Genomic DNA, 21,664 nt, shown 5'->3' with positions numbered 1-21,664 from the left:
GAGCGGTGCGTTAATGTACACTTTATTTTATACTGTATAATTAAAAACATCATCTCAATAAAGACCTCGTTAAAAGCAATATAAACTTTTCCATCAGCACGAGTAAAACAAATTGACTAGAGAAATACAATACAATATTGCCCCACCGTTTCTGAACCTGCGTTATAATTAAATTTAATCTTTTAGAGTGTTTTAGGGGTGTATTTTCAAAGTGAACTTATTCCACTTCAACAAATTTATGGCAAACACCAAAAAATTGTTTACGGTGTTGATGTTACATAATATATTGTTGGTATTGGAATAAGTTAATTTTGTATTCTAACACCGATTTTGAAGTTGATTTTTCTACTGGATTGAATGCTATTAGCTTCTTCTTTATAAAAATAATATTACAGTGGATTAGGTTAATGAAAATGTACGCGATTCATCTTTGTCTCAAATAGCACATGATAATTATAATTTAATTATTGTATTTGACCAAAACTCACCTTGCCATACAGTGGTTATAATTGATTCAGAAGTGCCCATGATGAATTAATAAAAAATCAAATTTTAATACTTACATTTTTTTAATTAATTAATAAATTATGTGTTGCATCGGCGCGCGCAACTTCCGTCACACGCCAAACGTGTTACATCGGCGCGCGCAACTTCACCACACGCCAAAAATACACTCTGATCTGTTTTCCCAAACGCGCCAAAAGAAGTATAACTTCAAAAAAATAGCTTTACAGGAGAGCCAAAAAACGTTTTTTTTTAGTTTCTTGTAACTCAACAAAGGAGATCTTTATTTAAAACCCAATGTTCTTATTTTGTTGTAACTTCTTTATTGTGCTGCAACAAATAATATTGGTATACGCATTACGCTGTAGTGTAGTTATATTATACGGCCACGGTGGCCGCGCGGCTTAAGCGTTGGACTATAACGCCGAGGGTCCCAGGTTCGAATCCTGGGTCTGGCAAGTACACATATTGTTTTTCAATTTGTGTGCTGACATCCATTTCTCGTAAAAAACAAAATCTGTTAATACAAACCTCTACTCTGTGGATGCCCATATGATTCTATTAGGACCGGACATGGTCTAAAGAAGAAAGTAGTTATATTTCCCTCTCTATAGCTTGGTGCGCGGCGCATATAATGTTGAATATGCGTAAATTTGATAAGTACCTATTCAAAAAATCAAACAATTGTTTAGATGTAATTGTAGATAATAATAATAATAATATGATGTATTGACTCGGGAAAGAATTTATTATGTCTTGCACCTTGTAGGTACAGTTCAAAAATAATTAGAATAGAAAAAATACCCCTCCCCTAGAGTATCCCTCATATAACTTTGCAATTGTACACAGTGACAAGGATTTGTGTGTATACGCACTCCGTATCAATGTATTAGTAAATGCCAGGCGCCTGATTAGCTGATTTCATAAAATAATTCAAAAAAATCTTTTTCCTGTTAAATGTGTAGTTACTCAGTTACAAAATGTTTAAGAACCAATATGTATTACGTCATACAATATAATTTTTACCGTTTGAGATATTCAATTCGCCATTTCATTGCCAGTTAGTAGGTAATTAATCATGAATATTTCATGAATGAAAAGTAACGTTTACAATGTGGCAATAATGTGGTAAACAGATTCGGTCTAGTGTGGAATTTTTGTGTGCATGCGCGAATCCAAAACAGTCTGTTTATAGTTTTAAAATATTATCTGGACTAAAGACGTTGAATAAAACATTCTACACGTATACGCAGCTTAAATTTAATATAAAAATAAATTTCAAAAAGGCTACTGCTTAGGAAATCTTTTTGCATTTTAGTTACTTACATTGTATCAATAATCAAGAGTAATTCAACACAATCTTAGATTCGCAAAATGTATATGCATTGAGAGAATCGTCTCGCAGTGGATTTATTCAGACTATGTTGATAATGATACCATTTGATAGAAAATTCAAAAGGACTTCTTACCTTAATCATATTCCACAGCATCTAATATGTTTAATAGCTAAAACTAGAATATCTATAGACTATAACTCAATAGAAGGAACATGGTCGAATCTTTTTATATTATAATACTAAGTATTTTTTATGATTTTACCGAGGTTTTGACTGCGACTCGCTGTCATATCACCTCTTCTCTCCTAGAAGGGGATCCGCCGATCAGGTCCTCACTCTAATTCTGTTAAAGAACTTTACAATTTTGCCAAGCTCTTCCTTCTTATCCACCTCCAGGGGGTTTAACTCGTAGACATTCTCAAAGATATCCGCAATTCGCAGCTCTACTCTGTGTCGTTCATATGTAGAGCATTGTACTGCGTACTGATGTCCTCCAAAACATCACATTCATCGCAGAGCTTCGAATCGCTTCTTCCCATGAGGACATGAAATCTTTTACCCATCGTGTACCCTGTTATTAGCCTGAGTATCAGCTTGAGCTCATTCCTTTTCAAAGGAGACTCTACAAATTAGGGCACCAACCGTGGGGATGGTAAAATGGACTTACTCCATTTCCCCTTTTCTAAGGAAATAGTAAGTATTTATTGTAATAGTTTATTTTGTATTTTATTAATTTCTATAGTAGATATCCTATTTATCATATTGAAAAGAAAAACAATATCATTCTGATACACATATTTTAACACAGGTACCAGTGGCGAAGAGTGGAGGTAGGCTGTTAACATTCGCCATAAATAGTGCACGCTAAACTTTGTCGGTCATACGTTGTTTTCATTAAATTAAGATTACACTTTACAGATGGTGTTGGTTAATTTTTAAAATTCAATTAAACTGTGCTAAAACCTAAGCATAATAGATAATAGTCAAAAAATACTCATCTATCTATAAAATATACAAAATTATGCCACTAATTCATACATAATTTTGAATATTTTATAGGTAGAATAATATTTTTTATATATTATAGTTTGGTTAGGAAGGGCTTAATGAAATAAAAAATATCCAACAACATCTGTTATAATTCAACGAAAATAAAAAAGTATGCACAATTTTGTTGGATCGCCCAAAATAAACAAAAAGTGTTATGGTTTGGTTTCGACAGGGTTTAATTGATTTTTAAAACTAAACAACACCATCTGTAAATTCTAGTTTAAGTTTAATAAAAACAAATACATATGAGTTTAATGTGCACTATTTATGTTTGATATTAACAGCCTACCTCCACCCTTCGCCACTGAAAGGTACCTAATGTAAGTACCATAAAAAGCTTGACAATTCGTTCGAACTATTATATTTCTCTTCTGTTGTACCACTATACCTAATACAATGTATGTAATATTATAACGTGGACAAAAAAATAATTACAAGATAAAAAGAACTTTTTATATACTTACCATGTTTTTAAATTTTCTGTTGAATCATATAAACTTGACAATTCTATGTATTAATAATTTAGGACAAATAAGGCAATTGTCAACAAATCATTTTTTTGCTATTTTGGAACAAACAAACAAATATAGAATACTGAAATGTCATTTTGATTTCCATAGTAACGCACGTATATATTAATAATTTAGTTGCTAGGACCACCCCTTAGCAACCAATAATAGTGGATTGGATTACGAATTTTTTCCGAAATAACTTTTCATACAAAACAGAGTTAACTGAAAATGAATTCAATTCTACTTAAAGATGCCTAAAAGTATTAAAAGATTGCATTAGAATCGTGTTCTGATATATTCTAAAAATTTCAAATATCTAGCTAATCGGGAAGTTAGTTAAAAATCGATTGCGAGATTTGTACTGGATAAACAACCACCGGATAAACAAGAATACGAGCTAAGAAAAACGTGGTAATAAAATAAGAAAGCAAATTTTAAAAAAAGAACTCCATATGTGTTGTACTGTTGTATCCGTTCTAAAACTACGGTGATTTTTTTTTTCTTTTTTACCAATGCAATTTTGAGTGTCATTTGTTTTTTTTAGTAAAACATTTGTAATTCGCGGTACAAGTAAATTCCAGAGAAAGTGGGTCCCGCTAATATATAACGAAACACCGTTAGGTAAATTAAACAAAAACAAAACGGCAGTTGGCGGGATCGAACCATACACCTTTCGATTAGTAATCGTGCACGACGTCGATTACGATATTCCGGATAACGAGTGCGTGACAATTGTTATATTATATATAAATACAAGAAAAATAACTATTATTGTAGACGCAAACCAATAAATTATCGATTTAAAAAAGAATTAGTCCGTGTTGATCATAATAATATAAATGTTTTATTGTATTTTCTTGAACATTTTACAGATGACAGTACACATTTCAATTTTATTTAGATACATATTTTTTATTTAATCATGCTTTATTAATTAAAAATTAATGTATTTGATTCGAATGGACAAGGATTGTGTTCCTCTTTTTGTCTATCATTTCGCCATGCAAACGAATCAAATAGGGATTGCAATACCGAATGCATATATCAATACCGGTATTTCTTATTGAATACCGATATTAATACCGGTATTCGTCAAAACATATTATAGGAAAAAAGAAGTACCTACCAATAAATATAAATATTAAAATTTATTTGAAACACTATATTATAGTAATTTAAAGTAACTACATATATTAATTTATTATGTTGACTTTTATAAATATGTATAGATCATAATATTTTAGAACTGCTATTTTTTACAAATACTGTCCGGGTACATGAAAAACTCTCTCAAATTTAATGTTTGTTGGATTTACTATCAACGTTGAATCAATAGTTATGGAATATTTATTGGAAACATTTGCCACGAATGTTTTCTTTTTCGAAATAATATGTTAATAATTCATCATGACAATTCTATAAGCATATTTGAGAGATATTACTTAACTTCTGTTGGTTTCAGTCAATATATTTGTATTTTGGCAACATAAAACTTACAGTACACTAAATTTAATATGCAATATACTCGTAGTAGTGAGTGACGAAAAAATAACATTAAATTCATTTTCGAAAAACACAAACGTACATGCTTTCTTAATACCGATAATGCCGGTATTTTGGATTTTTGAAACCGGTATTTTGGTATCGATAAATAATTGAATACCGGTTTTGAAATAACGGTATTGCAATCCCTCAAATCAAACACGGACCTTACTAACGTGTAAAATAATGTATTATTTTAGTATAACTTCTGCAATTCTTGTTGCTAGAACTATATAGAACCTCAGGGTTACTATTATTAAAACTGAGATGTCGTAGAAAATTATGAATAAAAAAAATCTTTCTTCTCGGTAACGGGTATAGCCGTACTGGTGGTGGTCGAGTTACTTTCTTCGTATCTGAATCTGCCTTCGTTGTGAGTGAATGAGGTGATTATCTTCATCAGTAGTTCTGATTGCTCTGAAGCCACGCAGTGTCCGGAGTCACGGAGTAAGACCTCTTGGAGATTGCCAGCCCTCTTGGTGTATCTGCAGGGGGAAATGACGGTATACAGTTACTTGTCTATGCATCGGTAAAGTTGAGAGTTAATTAAGTTATTTCAAATAACAAAAATCTTTTTAAAATCTGTAATAATTATTCGTGTTGTAAAATTAATACTGTCGACCGAGGGTACTTAATGGAATTTGAATTTAAATTATAATTGATTTGAGTCATATTTGTGACCCGGGCTTCGCCTTTCGATATCTTCAGACACTCTGCGCACTCACCAATGGAAAATACGCACTGACAACGAATGCAATTAATTCTTATTTATATGGCAAAATTATATAGGTAATACAATAAGGCAAAAACCATAGTTTATACCACCTAAGTAAAAGATCAGGTAGGTATAAAAACAAATTTCTAATATTTTGAATATTTACGGTGTTTGTAAAAATACCTTTAGTAAATACCTTATTTACTAATAATCATGGCCCCCACAGGGGGGTTTACAGGGCTCTAGCTTGGGGGCCCGGGCTCAGGAAGGGCCCGACGTGACGAGTCGATCAGATTTAGTGAGATAAACACAAATCACAAATTTGCTTTAATAGTGAAAAAAGTCGCCTGCGGCGCTATTTTACTTCAATGATATTAATAATTTAAAATATTTGGTTGTACGATGATTTTTAACTGTGTGCCGATACTCAACAACTACATAATTCAAATGGATGTACCTATTAAAAATACAACAAGTCGCTAAAAATACACCTTAATTTTACCGCGTACACCATACTGCCTTTACCCGTACCAATAGGTAGTGGGGCTCGCCAAACATCCTAATCTGGAGGCCCGGTTCAGGATCCAATACCGACATTGTCCTGACAGACATGTTCAATCGCTGATTCAATGTCTTCATCCACGACACTTATCATAATAATATGTGCGGCCCAAGAACAATATTAAAAGATAATATACAATAGGTATTGACAAAAAGGTTACGAATCGCTAAATTAAGGTAAGCACAATCCCCGCCTGATTTTTGGAACTCGTAATCTTTGTATTAATTTTTTATATTGGGTTACGCCAGGGGTGGTCAACCCGGTCCCTACCCCCCACTAATGGGCATTCCAGCTTTCATGGTGGGCTGTAGTGGTTTTAAAAATTAGATATGATGAAGAAAGTAAACATAAATTCGATAGTGGTGGATATGAAAACCTATGGCAAAATAAAAAAAAATGCCTCTCTTATATCCAAATATGTGGAAAATGATATTCAGTTTATTGATACCTTTCCCTAACTCATATCTTGTGGAATCAGGCTTTAGTGATGTTAATCATAGTATGACTAAAGAAATAAACCGCCTGAATATTTCCGAAAGAGGAGACCTTCGTTTGTTCGTCATAAAAATTGAGCGAGATATACAGTATTTAGTTTCGCAGCATCAGCCTCTGGGATCTCATTAATAATTATTTAATTAATTAAATGTGATTTCATCAGCCGTCATGCTACTTTATATCCAAAGTATAAATAAAAAAGATAGATTTTAACTACAGTAAGCTGTTTTATAAAGATTTATTCTGTCAAACTTAACGAAAGTCTGACATAAAGTATTTGGTAAGTAATTATTATTATATACTTTAACTTTTATTGCTGTAACTCTGTTTTATAAATATAATTACAACAGTTATATATAATAAAGTTACTTGCCTACTTTATAAAGCTACATTACTGTAAAACCGGTGGGCGGTTAGAAAATTTTACTACTAACAGAGATACAAAAGTGGGCGGTAGGTATAAAAAGGTTGACTACCTCTGGGTTACGCGTTCAATCGGTTGGCTGTTAATTACAAAATTGTTAAATACTATTCATTACACCTATAATATGTATAACATATAATAGAAGCAGGCCATAATTTTGCGAAATAAGTCATCGTATGATTAAATCCATAACAATAGTAAGTTATTCAAAATTTCTGCTTACCCGATCAGTTGACGATTTATTTTCAATTGTAATCTGGATACATTTCTATATGTCTCAGATCCACTCCAGTTCAGACTTCGATAGACATTCTCCAAATTGACGTAAGGCACCATAATGTCACGGAGCCCGCTAATAAATAAATGAATCGGTTAATTCATAATACATAGTCATACTAAAACGACATTCATAAGAACATTGATGTTATTAATCTGACAATCCATATAAAGATTATACCAGTAGCGTAGGGTAGAGGTAGGCTGTTAAGATCCGCCATAAATAGTGCACATTAAACTTTATTAGTCATACGTATTTGTTTTTATTGAACTACAGATAGTCATGGTTAGTTTTTAAAAATCAACTTAACCATGCCTAAACCAAACCACATAGTTTTGGTACACTTTGGGCGATATGACAAAATTGTGCATACTTATTTGTTTTCGTTCGATTGTTTAATTTTTTTAATCCATGAATCCCTGCCTTAAACAAACTATAATAGATAAAAAAAATATTCTATCCACAAAAAAAAATATTCAAAGTTATGTATGATTATTAATTGCATAATTTTAGATATTTTATAGATAGACGAATATTTTTTGACTATTATCTATTATGGCTTGGTTTCTCAAGGTTTAATTGAATTTTGACACTAATTGAGCTATCCGACACAATTTGTAAATTGTAGTCTTATTTCAATGAAAACAAATACGTATTACTTACAAAGTTTAGTGTGCACCATTTATGGTGGATCTTTACAGCCTACCTCCACCATTCGCCACTGGATTATATACAGTGTAACAGAAAATGTAATAAATATTACTAACATAATATTTAAAGTTATAATAAATGAAAAGTAATATTCCCAATTCGTTCCTGATTATTTTCGAATGACATAAACAGTGTTTTTCAGACACCGTTAGAGCTGCTATTCCATGCACATTAAGTTTTACAGCCCTTACGATACGGATGATATTCGGGAATCCATGACAATTGATAACGGTCTTAACGCATTTATACCTACAAGGAAATATTCGTAATATCTTCTTTTGCGGTACATTTTCAAAAGGACACTACTTGTATGGTAACTAGGGAATCCAATCCCGAGCCAAAATTCTGATCCCGGGATTTCGGGATTACAATTTGACAATCCCGGGATCCCGGGACTGGTCCCGGGATTGGCATTTTTTCAATTGTTAATATATTTTTTTTATATTTACAAATAACATTGATAAAATCGCTCAAAAATAAATCTAGTATAATTTATACTATTTAAGACATTTATTGTTTACGTTCAATCTTGGAAATACACAAGTTTAATGGAGTAAATAATATTGTAATATAAATAATAATGTAAATTTAATAGGAGATTGCTGTTTCTGATAGTAAAGACTTAATGAATGGATTAGCGAGATTTATAATAGTAAAGCAAATAATCATGGCGTACTTATGGCCTTTCCGCTTTATAAATCTAATTAGTCAGCCAAATATGAAACTGCCGTAAAACGTATGATATCATGGTGGAATTACTTTGTTAAAAGTGCAAAGCATTGCTTTTTTCCAATCTTTCCATTTTTAATAATTTATGTGAAAAAATAAAATGAATCGGCAACCTACACATGGGTTTAAATCAAACTTCATTCAAACTCAATTTATTTCTAATGTAGTTATTTTTTTATCAAAAGTATGTTTTCTGTTATATTTCGCTTTTATTTTATTTTCCATAAAAATTGATCAATCAATCAATCAATCAAGACAAAAATCAATCCCGAAATCCCGGGATTATGTTTACCAATCCCGGGATTCATAGGTATCGAAAATAGCTCTGGATCCCGGGATTGGAATCCCTAATGGTAACTACTCATCTAGTAGTATTATATCAAAGCATACGAGTCTACTTTCCACAGATAGTTGGTTAACTTATTACATGAATCGAAACAAATGGACCGTCTATTCAACTGCTTAAATGAAACATAATAAGTTTTTAAATTAATGTTAATAATGGAAATAAGTTAAAATAAATTAGTTAATGCAATAATGAAACTAACAGAATTGGTTTTTGTGTTATCTATATAGCACCATGTATTTTTTTCCACCCCTTGAAATTTCAGACAGTTGGAACGGCCATTCTGTACTGTAAGAATTCCGCCTCATGGTATTTAGAATTATAATTAATTATATTAATTAAAATATGGCCACCTTTATCTTTATCATCATTGGTGTGATTTTTAATTATATTGTCTACACCACAGTTTTTCAATTTCAAACTGCTACCATTTAAATATATAAATAAATGATCTTACTTATAAAACAGTATAGGGTAGTGTTCGAGTAGGGTCTCCAGCATTGGTACAACAGTGCTCATTTTATCGGGTTCAATCTTCTCTCGAGTTTTAACATCTGACCACGCGTACTGAATGTCGGACACGTGTAAGAACTTACTGGTTAAGTTTATTTTGATGAATTCTGTGTACAATGTGTCGTAGCAATCCTGGTCTGACACATAATTATAGAGAGATGGTACATCAGCCCGAATCTGCAATGTATTTAATATTTCTGCCAGCATCTGTAATAATAATACAAACAATACACTTTGGGTCAGATTTTTTAAGATGGATGTTGTTTAGTATGCCAGTTCATGGACCCCACATCCTGAAGCGGGCCCCCAGGTGAGGATCATTGTCGGGCCCCCCTACCTATCGCTAGAGTTACAAGCAGTGTGACGCTCTATTCTACACCTACAGAAACGTTTTCCAAAATAATGGTCTAGTTAATGTTAAGGGTATTCAGTGTATTTTAAAACATTTTTTCTATTTTTCAATAAATCCACTTCATTTATGAAGTGTTCGAATATAAGCACACAATAATCAAAATTTTCATCACGGAATCACATATTTTAAAATATTAATATTCTTAAAGTAAAATAGCGCCGCGGGCGACTGTTCGAGCAAATTTGTGATGTGTGTTTATCTCACTTATAAGGTAGACGCGCCACGCGGTGGCCCCCAGGCTAGAGCCCTATCAGCCCCCGTGGGTGCGATGTGCCATTTTGTACGTTTCGTGTAATATTAATTTTCTCTCAGTCATCGTTGACTAGCTGGCCGGTAACGTGCCATTGAGCCAATATAAACTCCGAGAAACTACCTAGGTTCTCACCGCCACCTGCCATGTATGCACGGCCGCTTTCCATGACGTTATAAACGTGTCTGAAAGAAGTGATTTGAAGTGCTCATTCCGTTCCAAACCGAAGCCGCACGGGACTGATGCTACAACCATGCACCATAGTGCTTAAAAAAGTAAGGAAAGAAGAAAAAAATGTTTTGGACTGACTCTGCTGTCCGTTGACATTAGGCGACCTGTGTATCCGCATACTGAGTCTCGAGTCGGAATGGATTAGTCTACATAAGGCTCAAGACTATCCCGCTCCCTATACGACGCTGCAAATTTTTCGATTGTAATAAATGTTGTTTTGAAGATCGTTAATATTTTTTGGATTAACTAGTACCATCTCCGAAGAGGGGGGTGGTAGCTTTTACCCCGTTGATGATGTATGAATTTTCTGCATGAATTTATCGCCTGCTTCTCTTATTCGGTGACGCATTGATTCATGATTGACAACGGATTTTGCACAGAAGTGGTGTATTTTATTAGGTCGTATTCTTGTTTTTCTGGTGGTTGTTTATCCAGTACAAATATTGCAATCGATTTTTAACTAACTTCCCGACTAGCTAAATATTTGAAACTTTTAGAATATATCAGAACACGATGCCAATGCATTCTTATAATACTTTTAGCCATATTTAGGTAGAATTGAATTCATTTTCAGTTAATTCTGTTTTGTATGAAAAGTTATTTCGACACCATTATTGGTTGCTAGGATCTGGGGTCCTAGCAACTAAATTATTAATATATACGTGCGTTACTATGGAAATCAATATGACAAGTACAATTTTTTTTGATCATTTAAGCTAGTCAAGTCAAGTTTATATGATTCAACAGAAAATTTAAAAACGTTGTAAGTATATAAAAAGTTCTTTTATCTTGTAATTATTTTGATAATAATTCCGGCTTCTTTAGGATTCTGGAGGACAATTTTAATGACACTTTTGGAGGTGTCAGTATGTACTACATTCACATACATTTCATTAAAAAGTGACAGCTAATACTATTACAATAATATTACCTTATTAGCCTCTTTCCAGTTTCCTTCCTTGGTCGCATTTCGCAGCATCATTTCGGTTGTCTCTAATTCCACCATCATGTTGTAATCAATCAACCCCACTGTGTGAGCAGGAGAACTCAGCCCAATCAGGTTTGGTGGATCGATCCAACCGTTGCCAATTGCCATACCCTGTCACAAAAGAATCATCAACATTAACGTATATATTGACTTCAGTAATAATATACAGTATGACAAGAATTTTTCCAAATATTTACCACGCGTGTAAAAACGCTGAAGCCAAATAGCTTGGACTATAAATACTAGAGGAGAGATTGTAAACTTTAGTATTACTGCCTATAATTACATGATGTGAATTCTGAAATTTTATTAAGTAGTTTGTGTGACCAAAAAATATTTTTGGTCACATAAAATTATAATATTTTGAAATTTGGCGCATTGAAATATTGTGTATAACGAATCTTTGGCAGTTGTATTTGCTCTTTCACAAACTTCATTTTCACTATACTATAAAAGATAACATAGAAGTTGAGTTGCCTAGAGTCATAACTCATATTTTCCAAAAATCGAGTTTTGTGATAATCGCAAAAACCCACCAGAGCACTGTTTTTTGTAATTAGAAGAAAAGTATTGAACTCTCTTGAATATTAATGAGTGAGTGAGTCGATTTACATTTTTTTTAAATATATACCTATAATATTCATAAGGCTTCAGACACACAGAAAACTATGAAAAATAGAGCTCTCTGTTTGGTTAGGTTAGGTTATTATTCATTGAAAAATGTGAGTTTTGACACAAACTGTCAACTTTGTCAATGATTTTCACATGGTTTAAGGGGGGACATGCTCGTCGTTGGTCAAAATTGAGTTTTTATTGTATTTTCAAACTATAATCCTGGACACTCCTTAAACGTTGTAGAAAATCTATTTATATAATTTTGAAGCCTTATTATCTTTTATATTTATTTTAAACATTTGATGACTGCATAAAGTATTTTTGTTATCAATCATCTTGTTAAAAATCATCTTCAAATGTGTTAATCTTGCCCATTTTTTGAATAATACTCAGTGGTCCCCAACCATTTTATCGCCGCGGACCGGTCAACGTTTGATAATTTTACCGCGGCTCGCTGAGGGGGGGACGTTGATTGTTTATTTATTTTAGATTGTTTTGCGCGTAATGGTGCGGCTTTAGGTGACATCTCTCAGCCCCTGGTCTCGTCCATGAAAAGTCGCACAAACCCGGGAGAAATAGACCACAGTAAATAAAATGTATATATTTTAATGTTCCTTAGGCGGCCGGGTATCATTTGATCCACGGATCAGGGGTTAGGGACCACTGCTCTAGGCGACTCAGTTATACTTTCATTATAATGTGAATGTTTTATTTCTGGTACAATTCAAGCAAGTTTGGTGTACGTTGTGTTTTAAATGTAACTCCTTAAGTACCACGAGTGAGCTTATTCACCAAATTTTTTATATACCATCAGGCCATAAGCGAATTAACTCGCGAGATTTTATCAATGCCATAGTAAAGTTTATAGTAGTAGTTAATTTTCAAAACAATATTTATTATTTTAGTGTGAAAATATTGACGAAGAAATAGTTTCACAGTTTTTATCATTCTATTCGTATTTAATTTTTACGTGATTTATTTTATTCCAAAAATAGCTGGCCTAGAAGTATCCATGTAGTAAAATTTGGCTGGCAGTGAAAAGGTGCGATAACATCCGTTCGTAATAAAAAGCATGTTTCGGTTTTTCTTTTGGTAATAGCTGCAATAAAAGAACATAATTTACTATTTGAATGAAATTACATTTTTATACAACATATTGTATGTTCAAATTGTACCGTAGTGAAAGCATTCACATTATACTGCAAATATAGCTTTAATTTCTCGTGGAAGAGCAGAACGTATCAATACATGTTTAGCCAAACACATCGAATCCATTTAGAGTAATATATACACAAAACCTCGTAAACAAAACGTCAAAAAACTGCCAAAGATGGCAATTATTGTTAATTCGTCATAATAAATTATGGAATATATTTGTATGGCTATCAAGCATTCTAAAAACGATCTGAAATAGAAAAAAAACCTTCTAATTATAGTCCAAAAAACAACCAATCAAAAGCAACATGTCATATTTAAATAATGCATGATAATAAAGGAAATGTAAGCGACAGTATTTTATAAGATAATTGTATTATCCACCTTTAGATTCATCTTGATTTTCGATGACAGATTCTCAGTGTGTATACGATGCGCCAGTGCTGGGATAAATTTCCCGGCGTACGACTGCCCGGCCATAAACAGTGGGACTTCTATTAATTCGGGGTACAGTTGAAAGAACTGCAGTAAAAATCCGTAAAGATTTGTGGACACCTGAAAATATAAGAAAATGTATTCTAACTGTGTCCTTCACATCGTAATATTAACACATGTCCCATACCTATTATTAGTTATATTATGACTGAATTATTGTTGTTATTTTTTGTGAAATCATCAACATAAATTTGTATTTATTCCTTGACACTCATATTGATATAATTTATTCAACATAGGATAATATTATTACCACATATAAATAATATTATAATTCAAATACCATTTTCAAAATGGCTTCCAAATTCAATCGCCTTCGATGTTCAAAGGACATAATAAAGCCAAATCAGGCATTTTGTAGTTGTATGATGACAAAAGTAAATCTATAGAAAATTGCAGAAGTATAAAAATAGATTAATGACTCGTGTCACAATAGTTATGCTAATACTTATAGCGCCTGTACACATGCATGGAATTACTGTCGGCAATTGTGCTTATTTTAAACTGTCATGACAATAACTGTTTACACGTAAAAGTGCTGAATGTCTCTCCAATCTCATTCTACAAGAGTAAGCGAGACGCGAGGTTGTCATTTTATACTACTCTGACAGGTCGTATTGAAAATCGGATCTCAAAATGAGTAGTTCATTTTTTTGCCGGCAGGTTCGCTATGATCGCTCTACTGCGTATGCGCAGATCGAAAATAATCTTACTGTCGCATTGGAAATTCGGAATCTTCCAATCTTGTTCGATTTATGCACGCAATCTTGCCAACTGCACGATAATACAATATGTTTCCCCATACATTTTCTTACTGTGCACAGTACATCCATGCACGTGTAAACGGGTATTATGTTAATTAACGCAGAAATTTATTCCACACATAAACCCTCCCATAATTCTTGTCAGGAACATAAAAATATCACACGAACTCACACAGATACTAACAGGCCACGGAGCAGTGCGAGCCTATCTAAAAAGATTTAAATTAAGGGACGATGACTGTTGTCCATGTGACGGTTACACATCTCAAACTGTGTGGCATATCATCAACGACTGCCCTATACTAGAAAAGAAGCGATGGACTCTCAGGACTCTATATAGACAGCATAACCATCAAATTGACCTCCAAAAACCTTACGAATTACTAAACAATAAAACAACACAAGAACACTACACAAAATATTTAATTCTGGCCATTAAGAAAATTAAAGATATACATGGAGGAACATAATTAACTACACATCAATGCAACTAACCCTCCCAACCACCTTGCACAAAAAATCAAGGGCATGGTTATTTATATATAGATATATAAAAAAAGTTATGATATGGGCTCTTAAGAGAGTGGACCATTTTTTTATTTAACGTGTTACCATTCTATAATAATCCCCATTATATTTCGTCATGGTCAGTGGACAAATATTTAATTTGTAATATTCAATGTAGCGTTTATGTCATACACATAAATGCGATGATTGTTCATAAGTATATAAGCAGAAGGTAAAACACATAAAACGACATATACAGGAGAAAACTCATTTAAGTGCGATTATTGTTATACGAACAAACATCTTATGACTTATGTTGGTTCTACAATAGAGGTCTCGAACTGCAATCATTGTCCCATTGCATCCCTACCACCCTTTTGGATTTTAGCGTACTGTTGACTCGTCTATGCAATTTCCCCTATTTAGTTATTTACTATTACAAGAGAAACAATATGAATAAAATGCGTGACTGTTTGAAGTGAAATAATAAAATATATTTTGTATTTTTACCTCATCAAGATTCGTTGAATATCCATCATCACTGTTTGTGTAACTGAATCCAGATCCAACAGGATTATCAATAAAAAGAATCGAGTGATTTTTGTGCCAAGAAAACGGGTTTTCTGTAAAGAGATGTTGACATTTTAAAATATTAATAAAAATAATAAAACATATTACCAGAATTATATTTAGTAGATAACCTTTTAGGCATCGCTAAAGGAAAATTTAATTACGTACAATTATTTAAATTATCAATTTATTTATAGCATCCTTCTCTCTCGGATTAGTTGGATGCGTCAGCCTTTCACTCACAAACTGCATCGATGAGTTGGTTCAATAATATCAGACGTTGAATTTAAATTCCAATTGATATCATTCATTGCACTCTTAGAAATCGGGTTTAGCTCTCCGGGCGTTACCTTTCAAAGTTCAATCTCTTTGTGTTTTATATACCAGTAGGGTTTGCAATACCGATATTTTAAAACCGGTATCCCAGTATTTTTCCATACCGAAATACCCGTTTTAAAAATCAGATTATACCGATATATTCGGTATTGAAAGTGGAAACAAAATGTATTAATAATTAACGTAGAAGGTTTAACATGACTATATTTCTTGTCGGGTTACGCGATGTCTGGTTTACCTCCATTGCTCTTCAACGCCTTTGGAGACCAGCAATGACACGTGCTATAATATATAAATATTTTAAGTAATTAAATAACATCATAATTTATTGTTATTGCAATATATGATTTATAATAATTTCACATGTTTTTTCACCCGTAGTCAGTCGGCAATTGGATATTTATAATATATTAAATCACGTCCCATTATCAAACCATATATATTTACAGTAGTAATTCATAGATTAATTTTAATATGTACATTTTTTTATATAAATGAATGGACCTTCAGATAACATACAATATATATGTCATAATATAATACACTATATGATATATCAATCAAATACGGAAAGCAAAATTTTGCATTTTCTCAAATATTACAGACTCCGTTGAATAATTATCCGAATATTATATTTGAATAATTATAATCTGTTCATTTGGTGATATATGGGTGTGTTGACAAAATAATATTTTGAAAAAAGTGCTATAACTGCTGACATCTGATGTATACCAAATATGATTAAATTTTAATATGATGACGTTTAGAACAAGAAGTTTTTATGGAACTTATTAATAAATTACAACGTTTTTATTAGGTCGTATTCTTATTTGTCCGGTGGTTGTTTGTCCGGTACAAATCTTACAATCGATTTTTAACTAACTTCCCAACAAGCTAGACATTTGAAACGTTTAGAATACATCAGAACACGATGCCAATGCATTTTTTAATACTTTTAGCCATCTTTAAGTAGAATTGAATTTATTTTTAGTTAATTCTGTTTTGTATGAAAAGTTATTTCGATACCATTATTGGTTGCTAGGGGGTCCTAGCAACTAAATTATTAAATAATGTATACGTGCGTTACTATGGAAATCAATATGAAATGACATTTCATTATTCAGTATTTCTATCAAGTACAAAGTTTTTGATCGTTTAAGCTAGTCAAGTCAAGTTTATATGATTCAACAGAAAATTTAAAAACGTTGTATATAAAAAGTTCTTTTTATCTTGTAATTATTTTATAATATGGTCATTAAATGTTAATTTCTTAAATTAAAAAAAGACAATATGTGACAGTTTATAATGACATATTATGTAGTTCTTACAAAGTCTACATATTATATAGACTGAGCTCGCAAAGATACCCAAAAATTATTAATTTTTGACCTTGTGGCTTGAAATCTGATCCCATTGTGGGAAAATATCTGATATTTGCCTGTGATTATGTCAGAGGCAGGATTTAAACATGAGATCAACGGCAGATTATCACTGTTACCCTTATTTCACACTATACGGCTAAAACCGTATGGAAAAAAAAATCGAACGGTAAAAATCCGAATCGGCAACAAGTTTACTCTCTTTTCACACTATACGGTTTATGCACGCTTTTTTTTCCACCACAAGCTCGGTTTGTGGTAGAGTGTTGTCGATTTAAAACCATCTAATGTGAAAGCGTGCATTAGGTCACGTACACCACTGAGTCACCGGTGGCCATCCGGGCGCCGTGTAAACAGTGGAAATGGACGACTACTTTGTTTTCCCACCACCACCCGTCATGTATGTACAGCCGTGGATATGCACGGCCGCCTTCCATGACGCTATAAACGTGTCTGAAAGAAGTGATTTTAAGTGCTTATTTCGTCCCGAAACGGAGCCGCACGGGACTGTTGCTACAACCATACACCGTAGTGCTTAAAGAAGAAAGTTAAAAAAGGAAGAAAAAAAATCTTTTTGGACTGGCTCTGCTGTCCGCTGACGTTAAGCGCCCTATGTATCCGCATACTGAGTGTCACGAGTTGAAATGGATGAGTCTATAGAGGAGTCGGGGCTATCCCGCTCCCCATACGACGCTGCAAATTTCTCGAATGCCGCAAAGTTGGCCTCAAATGCTATCAAATCTGCGTGGCCAATTGGGCCCGTGTGAGGACGGACCGTGGCAAACAGCTCCGCTCGTTCAGTTTCCATAAGCGGACAATCCCAGAGGACGTGTTCAACGTCTTGGTGGTTCATGCCCGCAGGTACAATCCGTCCCATCTACTATCAAGTCAAACTCATGGAGTTTGGCGGCAAAATTGCCATGGCCGGTGAGGAATTGGCTTATCCAGTGCGAAGGTTGGAGTACGGCGTCGTTTCGGTTTTTAACCGTCACCGTGTTATGTTAAAAGGGCCATGCTCTTCTTCACGACACAAAGAATCTCGAAGTTCGATTTTTTTCCGTACGTTTAAAACCGTATACTGTGAAAAGAGCATTATCATACGACGGGCTTTTAAAATAATAAAATCTTGTAATAAAGCTTACTTGTCAAGTTTCCATCTTTGTAGTTGAACGGCCCAACGCCTCCGAATAAGCTCATGAGCGAAGAAATCGACGGTCCCCCTTGGAGCCATATCATCAAGGGAGCATCCTTCACGGCGTTTCCCTCTACGGGGAAATACCAAAACCACAGATTCACCTTCGCCTCGCGTTGTTGCACTGATATATGCCCCGCGTAACTCTTCACGTCCAGCATATAGGTCGCGTTCACCTCGGACAAACTCCTGGCGACGCCTAATTCTCCATTTTGAATATAATCAGATAGATTTATGCGCTTATTATTTGCCTCGCATTTGATATTTACAACAAAGCTTTGTAATAAACTAATTGTTAATAATATCTTTAATTTTCCACAGACGTTTATGTGGTGCATTTTAGAGCCGAAGTGACCGTGGTGCACCGTGAATGCAAGTACTCATGCAACAGATTGAATTAAAGAATTTCTGCAGGACAATTTATTGCTGCGCGGCAGTACATTGCTATTTTTGATGACACTTAATTGAAATTGCAATGATTTGATCTTTGCAGTAATCAATTCCGTTCAGGGTTGGAATACTGCAAATGCCAATGATCATGCATCTACTAGGTTTATGATATTCTACGTTCGTACCTTAGATTGTACATTATGCAGAGAATACCACATATTCCATCCTGGGCAGTGTTGACCTGTGTGTCCCTGATAATTATCTTATAAATAGAGAGCATCAGTTGTTTATTCTCCCAAGGTGCAGAACCAACCTGCAACTGGTAATACCAATTGGGAGGGTGATAACTATGTTCAACCAAATTGCTACTGGTGTTGATATATTCCACTTGCGTGAGGTGACTTTGGGTGGACGCTATTTTATAAATTCTTAAAATAGGGTCTCCTTAGCAAACCCTGTGTACTTATAGATGTATAATTGTATTTTCACTGCTTATGTTCTCTTTTTATATTTTCATTTTTATCGTTTTTATTACTTTTTTCCTTTATAATAATGTTTAATGTCATATTGTGAATGTCTTAAACTTATAATTTGTAATGTCCTCAATATTTTAAGCAATAAATTGTAATTGAAATTGTAAAATTTTGCATATATAGTGGAACTATTTCACAACGAATATGGAAAAATCCTTCTTTTTTCATGCGCAGGATTTTTTTTTTTATTATTGTTGACTGAATTAAAATTACTCCCACGATGGCTGAACGGGTTAGAATCCCGGGTCTGGCAAATTCACACGTGTTTGGATTCTAATAGGTAGATCAAGTGGCTAATATCCATTTCCCGTAAAAACAAAAATCCGTTAAATTAAACCTCCCTCTTGCGGAGGCCCATATGATATTCTTCACATCGAGCATGGTATAAAAGATACATCACGCCTATCGCTGTATCCACTGAATTAATTATAGGAATGCATTATGCCCGAAAACATTGTGTACCATTGCAGATGGTTGAAAAACTTCGATACCGAATTATATGTTATTCGACAGTAATGTTTCAATTATATTGAATTCATTAATTGAGTTAGCATTTACTTGGTAGAATTTCATTTTACAAGAAATGAAAATATAAATACTATTAAATTCTACAGGTTTTTTTAAAAAAGGTTTTGTCTATAGCTATTTCGGTTGTAACACCATTATCAAGACTATCTAAAATATTATTAATAATAAAAAAGCTGGTCTCGACAACCGAAATTGCTATCGACAAAACCTTTTTTAAAAAACCTGTAGAATTTAATATAATTTATATTTTCATTTCTTGTAGGTATATTGAATTCATTTCTCATAAGAACCTAATTAATGTTTTTTTTAATAAGTTTTGATTTTTTCGTTATGCTCATAGAGACGCCCTTAAAAAAGAAAATCGGATAGAGTTCACGTTTAGTTTGAGGTTACCTGTATCGCAGCGATGTAAAATCTCATTGGCTGGAGGCCAATCAATGAATGGCCCCAATAGGATAACGAACTGTCAGAATATTGTACGTTTCAAACCAGGCAAACTCAGAAATAATAATTGTTCTGTGCTTCAAACGTATACGAATTCGAATTTGTCAAATATTCACATTCATATATAAGTTACATATGTTACACGAGTATATGAGTTACATATATGAGTTACATATGAGTTACTCATTCGCTGCTGACTAGATAATGATTTTTAATTAGCACCTTTAAAATGTACGTTAATTACATCGATCGGCCGCCTGGCCATTACGCGCCGGGTGCGTCTTTAGCGTCCAAAGGTCAGATTGTAGAAAAATAGTCCAAAGTATTAATCTGCAAACTCCATTTGGGTGAAATTGTTCAGGAAGGGAAAAAAGCTGAATCATTTAACTATCGAACGGAATTTAACAATTTCAAAAATACACTTGGATTTTTTTTACAAATAAGCTGCACTATGAATTAATATACTACTGTCGAACAACATCTTCTTGGCTACGCGCTAAAACTTAAAGCTCCTCCCATTTAGTCGACGACAGCGCCTTCCAGCTTGTGCCTAAATTTTCTTGTTGGACAGTATTTTAGCTTCCTTTTTATATATACTTAAAGAAAATTTATATTTACAAAAACGGAATTGTTCGATTTACAATATTTGAAATTTGGCACCTGCAGTTGGCTGTTGTGTGTGAAGAACGATAACGCATTTATTTATAGATTTGGGAGGTTAAAATTTTGTCTGAGCATAGAAAAAGTGCTTTATTACATAATGCCACCAAAATCTCATTTTTGGTCAAAAGTGCAGTTAGCTGGTTTGCGATATACTCTTAGGCCTACCGCGCATGGACGATTACATAACCGGCCGGTAGCATTCGGGCAATTGTTGGTTTGCTCGCGCATGATCCAAATTATTACCGGCCAGTATGTTTGAGCGCGCATGGCGTGATATAGATCGGAGGCAATGCGCGCGCACTGAAGATATGCGTCCGCATCGAAAAATGGCGGACGCAATATAAGAAACGTCAAAATGGATTTTGTAGAGCTTATATTATATAATATATAGAGGTTTTGTATAGATTATCAAACTGTTTTAAAATATGGGTGTATATATTATTAATTTATGAAGAAAGAAACTGAAAAAATGTGACTGATACGCGCATGCAAAGC

At 33.5% G+C, this 21,664-nt stretch overlaps 1 protein-coding gene across 1 annotated transcript; it reads right to left on the bottom strand.

Annotated features, from left to right (window-relative positions):
• Positions 1-4,224: 4,224 nt before the first annotated feature.
• On the bottom strand, positions 4,225-19,013 carry LOC147065904 (vitellogenic carboxypeptidase-like). Its single transcript, XM_085955544.1, has 7 exons — positions 18,562-19,013; positions 15,645-15,757; positions 13,753-13,923; positions 11,542-11,709; positions 9,662-9,924; positions 7,365-7,493; positions 4,225-5,430 (listed from the first exon to the last, which is right to left on the bottom strand). Exons 1-7 carry the CDS (start codon positions 18,947-18,949, stop codon positions 5,226-5,228), a joined length of 1,437 nt encoding a protein of 478 aa, XP_085811670.1. The 5' UTR covers positions 18,950-19,013; the 3' UTR covers positions 4,225-5,225.
• Between the last annotated feature and the right edge of the window lie 2,651 nt (positions 19,014-21,664).

The sequence above is a fragment of the Rhyacophila brunnea genome, unplaced genomic scaffold (genome assembly GCF_057557595.1).
Source record: "Rhyacophila brunnea isolate RB1 unplaced genomic scaffold, BYU_Rbru_1.0 scaffold_5, whole genome shotgun sequence".
Taxonomy (NCBI): Eukaryota; Metazoa; Arthropoda; class Insecta; order Trichoptera; family Rhyacophilidae; genus Rhyacophila; species Rhyacophila brunnea.
This window is presented reverse-complemented; position numbering and strand designations above follow the sequence as displayed.

Bases quoted from the DNA above. Each gene is read 5' to 3' on its own strand.
- LOC147065904 (XM_085955544.1), bottom strand. From the start codon at position 18,949: ATGCACCACATAAACGTCTGTGGAAAATTAAAGATATTATTAACAATT. The intron at 11,710-13,752 runs GTGGATAATACA...CTTTTGTGACAG, and splicing joins AAATCAAGATGAATCTAAAG to GGTATGGCAATTGGCAACGG. The intron at 7,494-9,661 runs GTAAGATCATTT...TTTATTTATTAG, and splicing joins TACCCTATACTGTTTTATAA to CGGGCTCCGTGACATTATGG.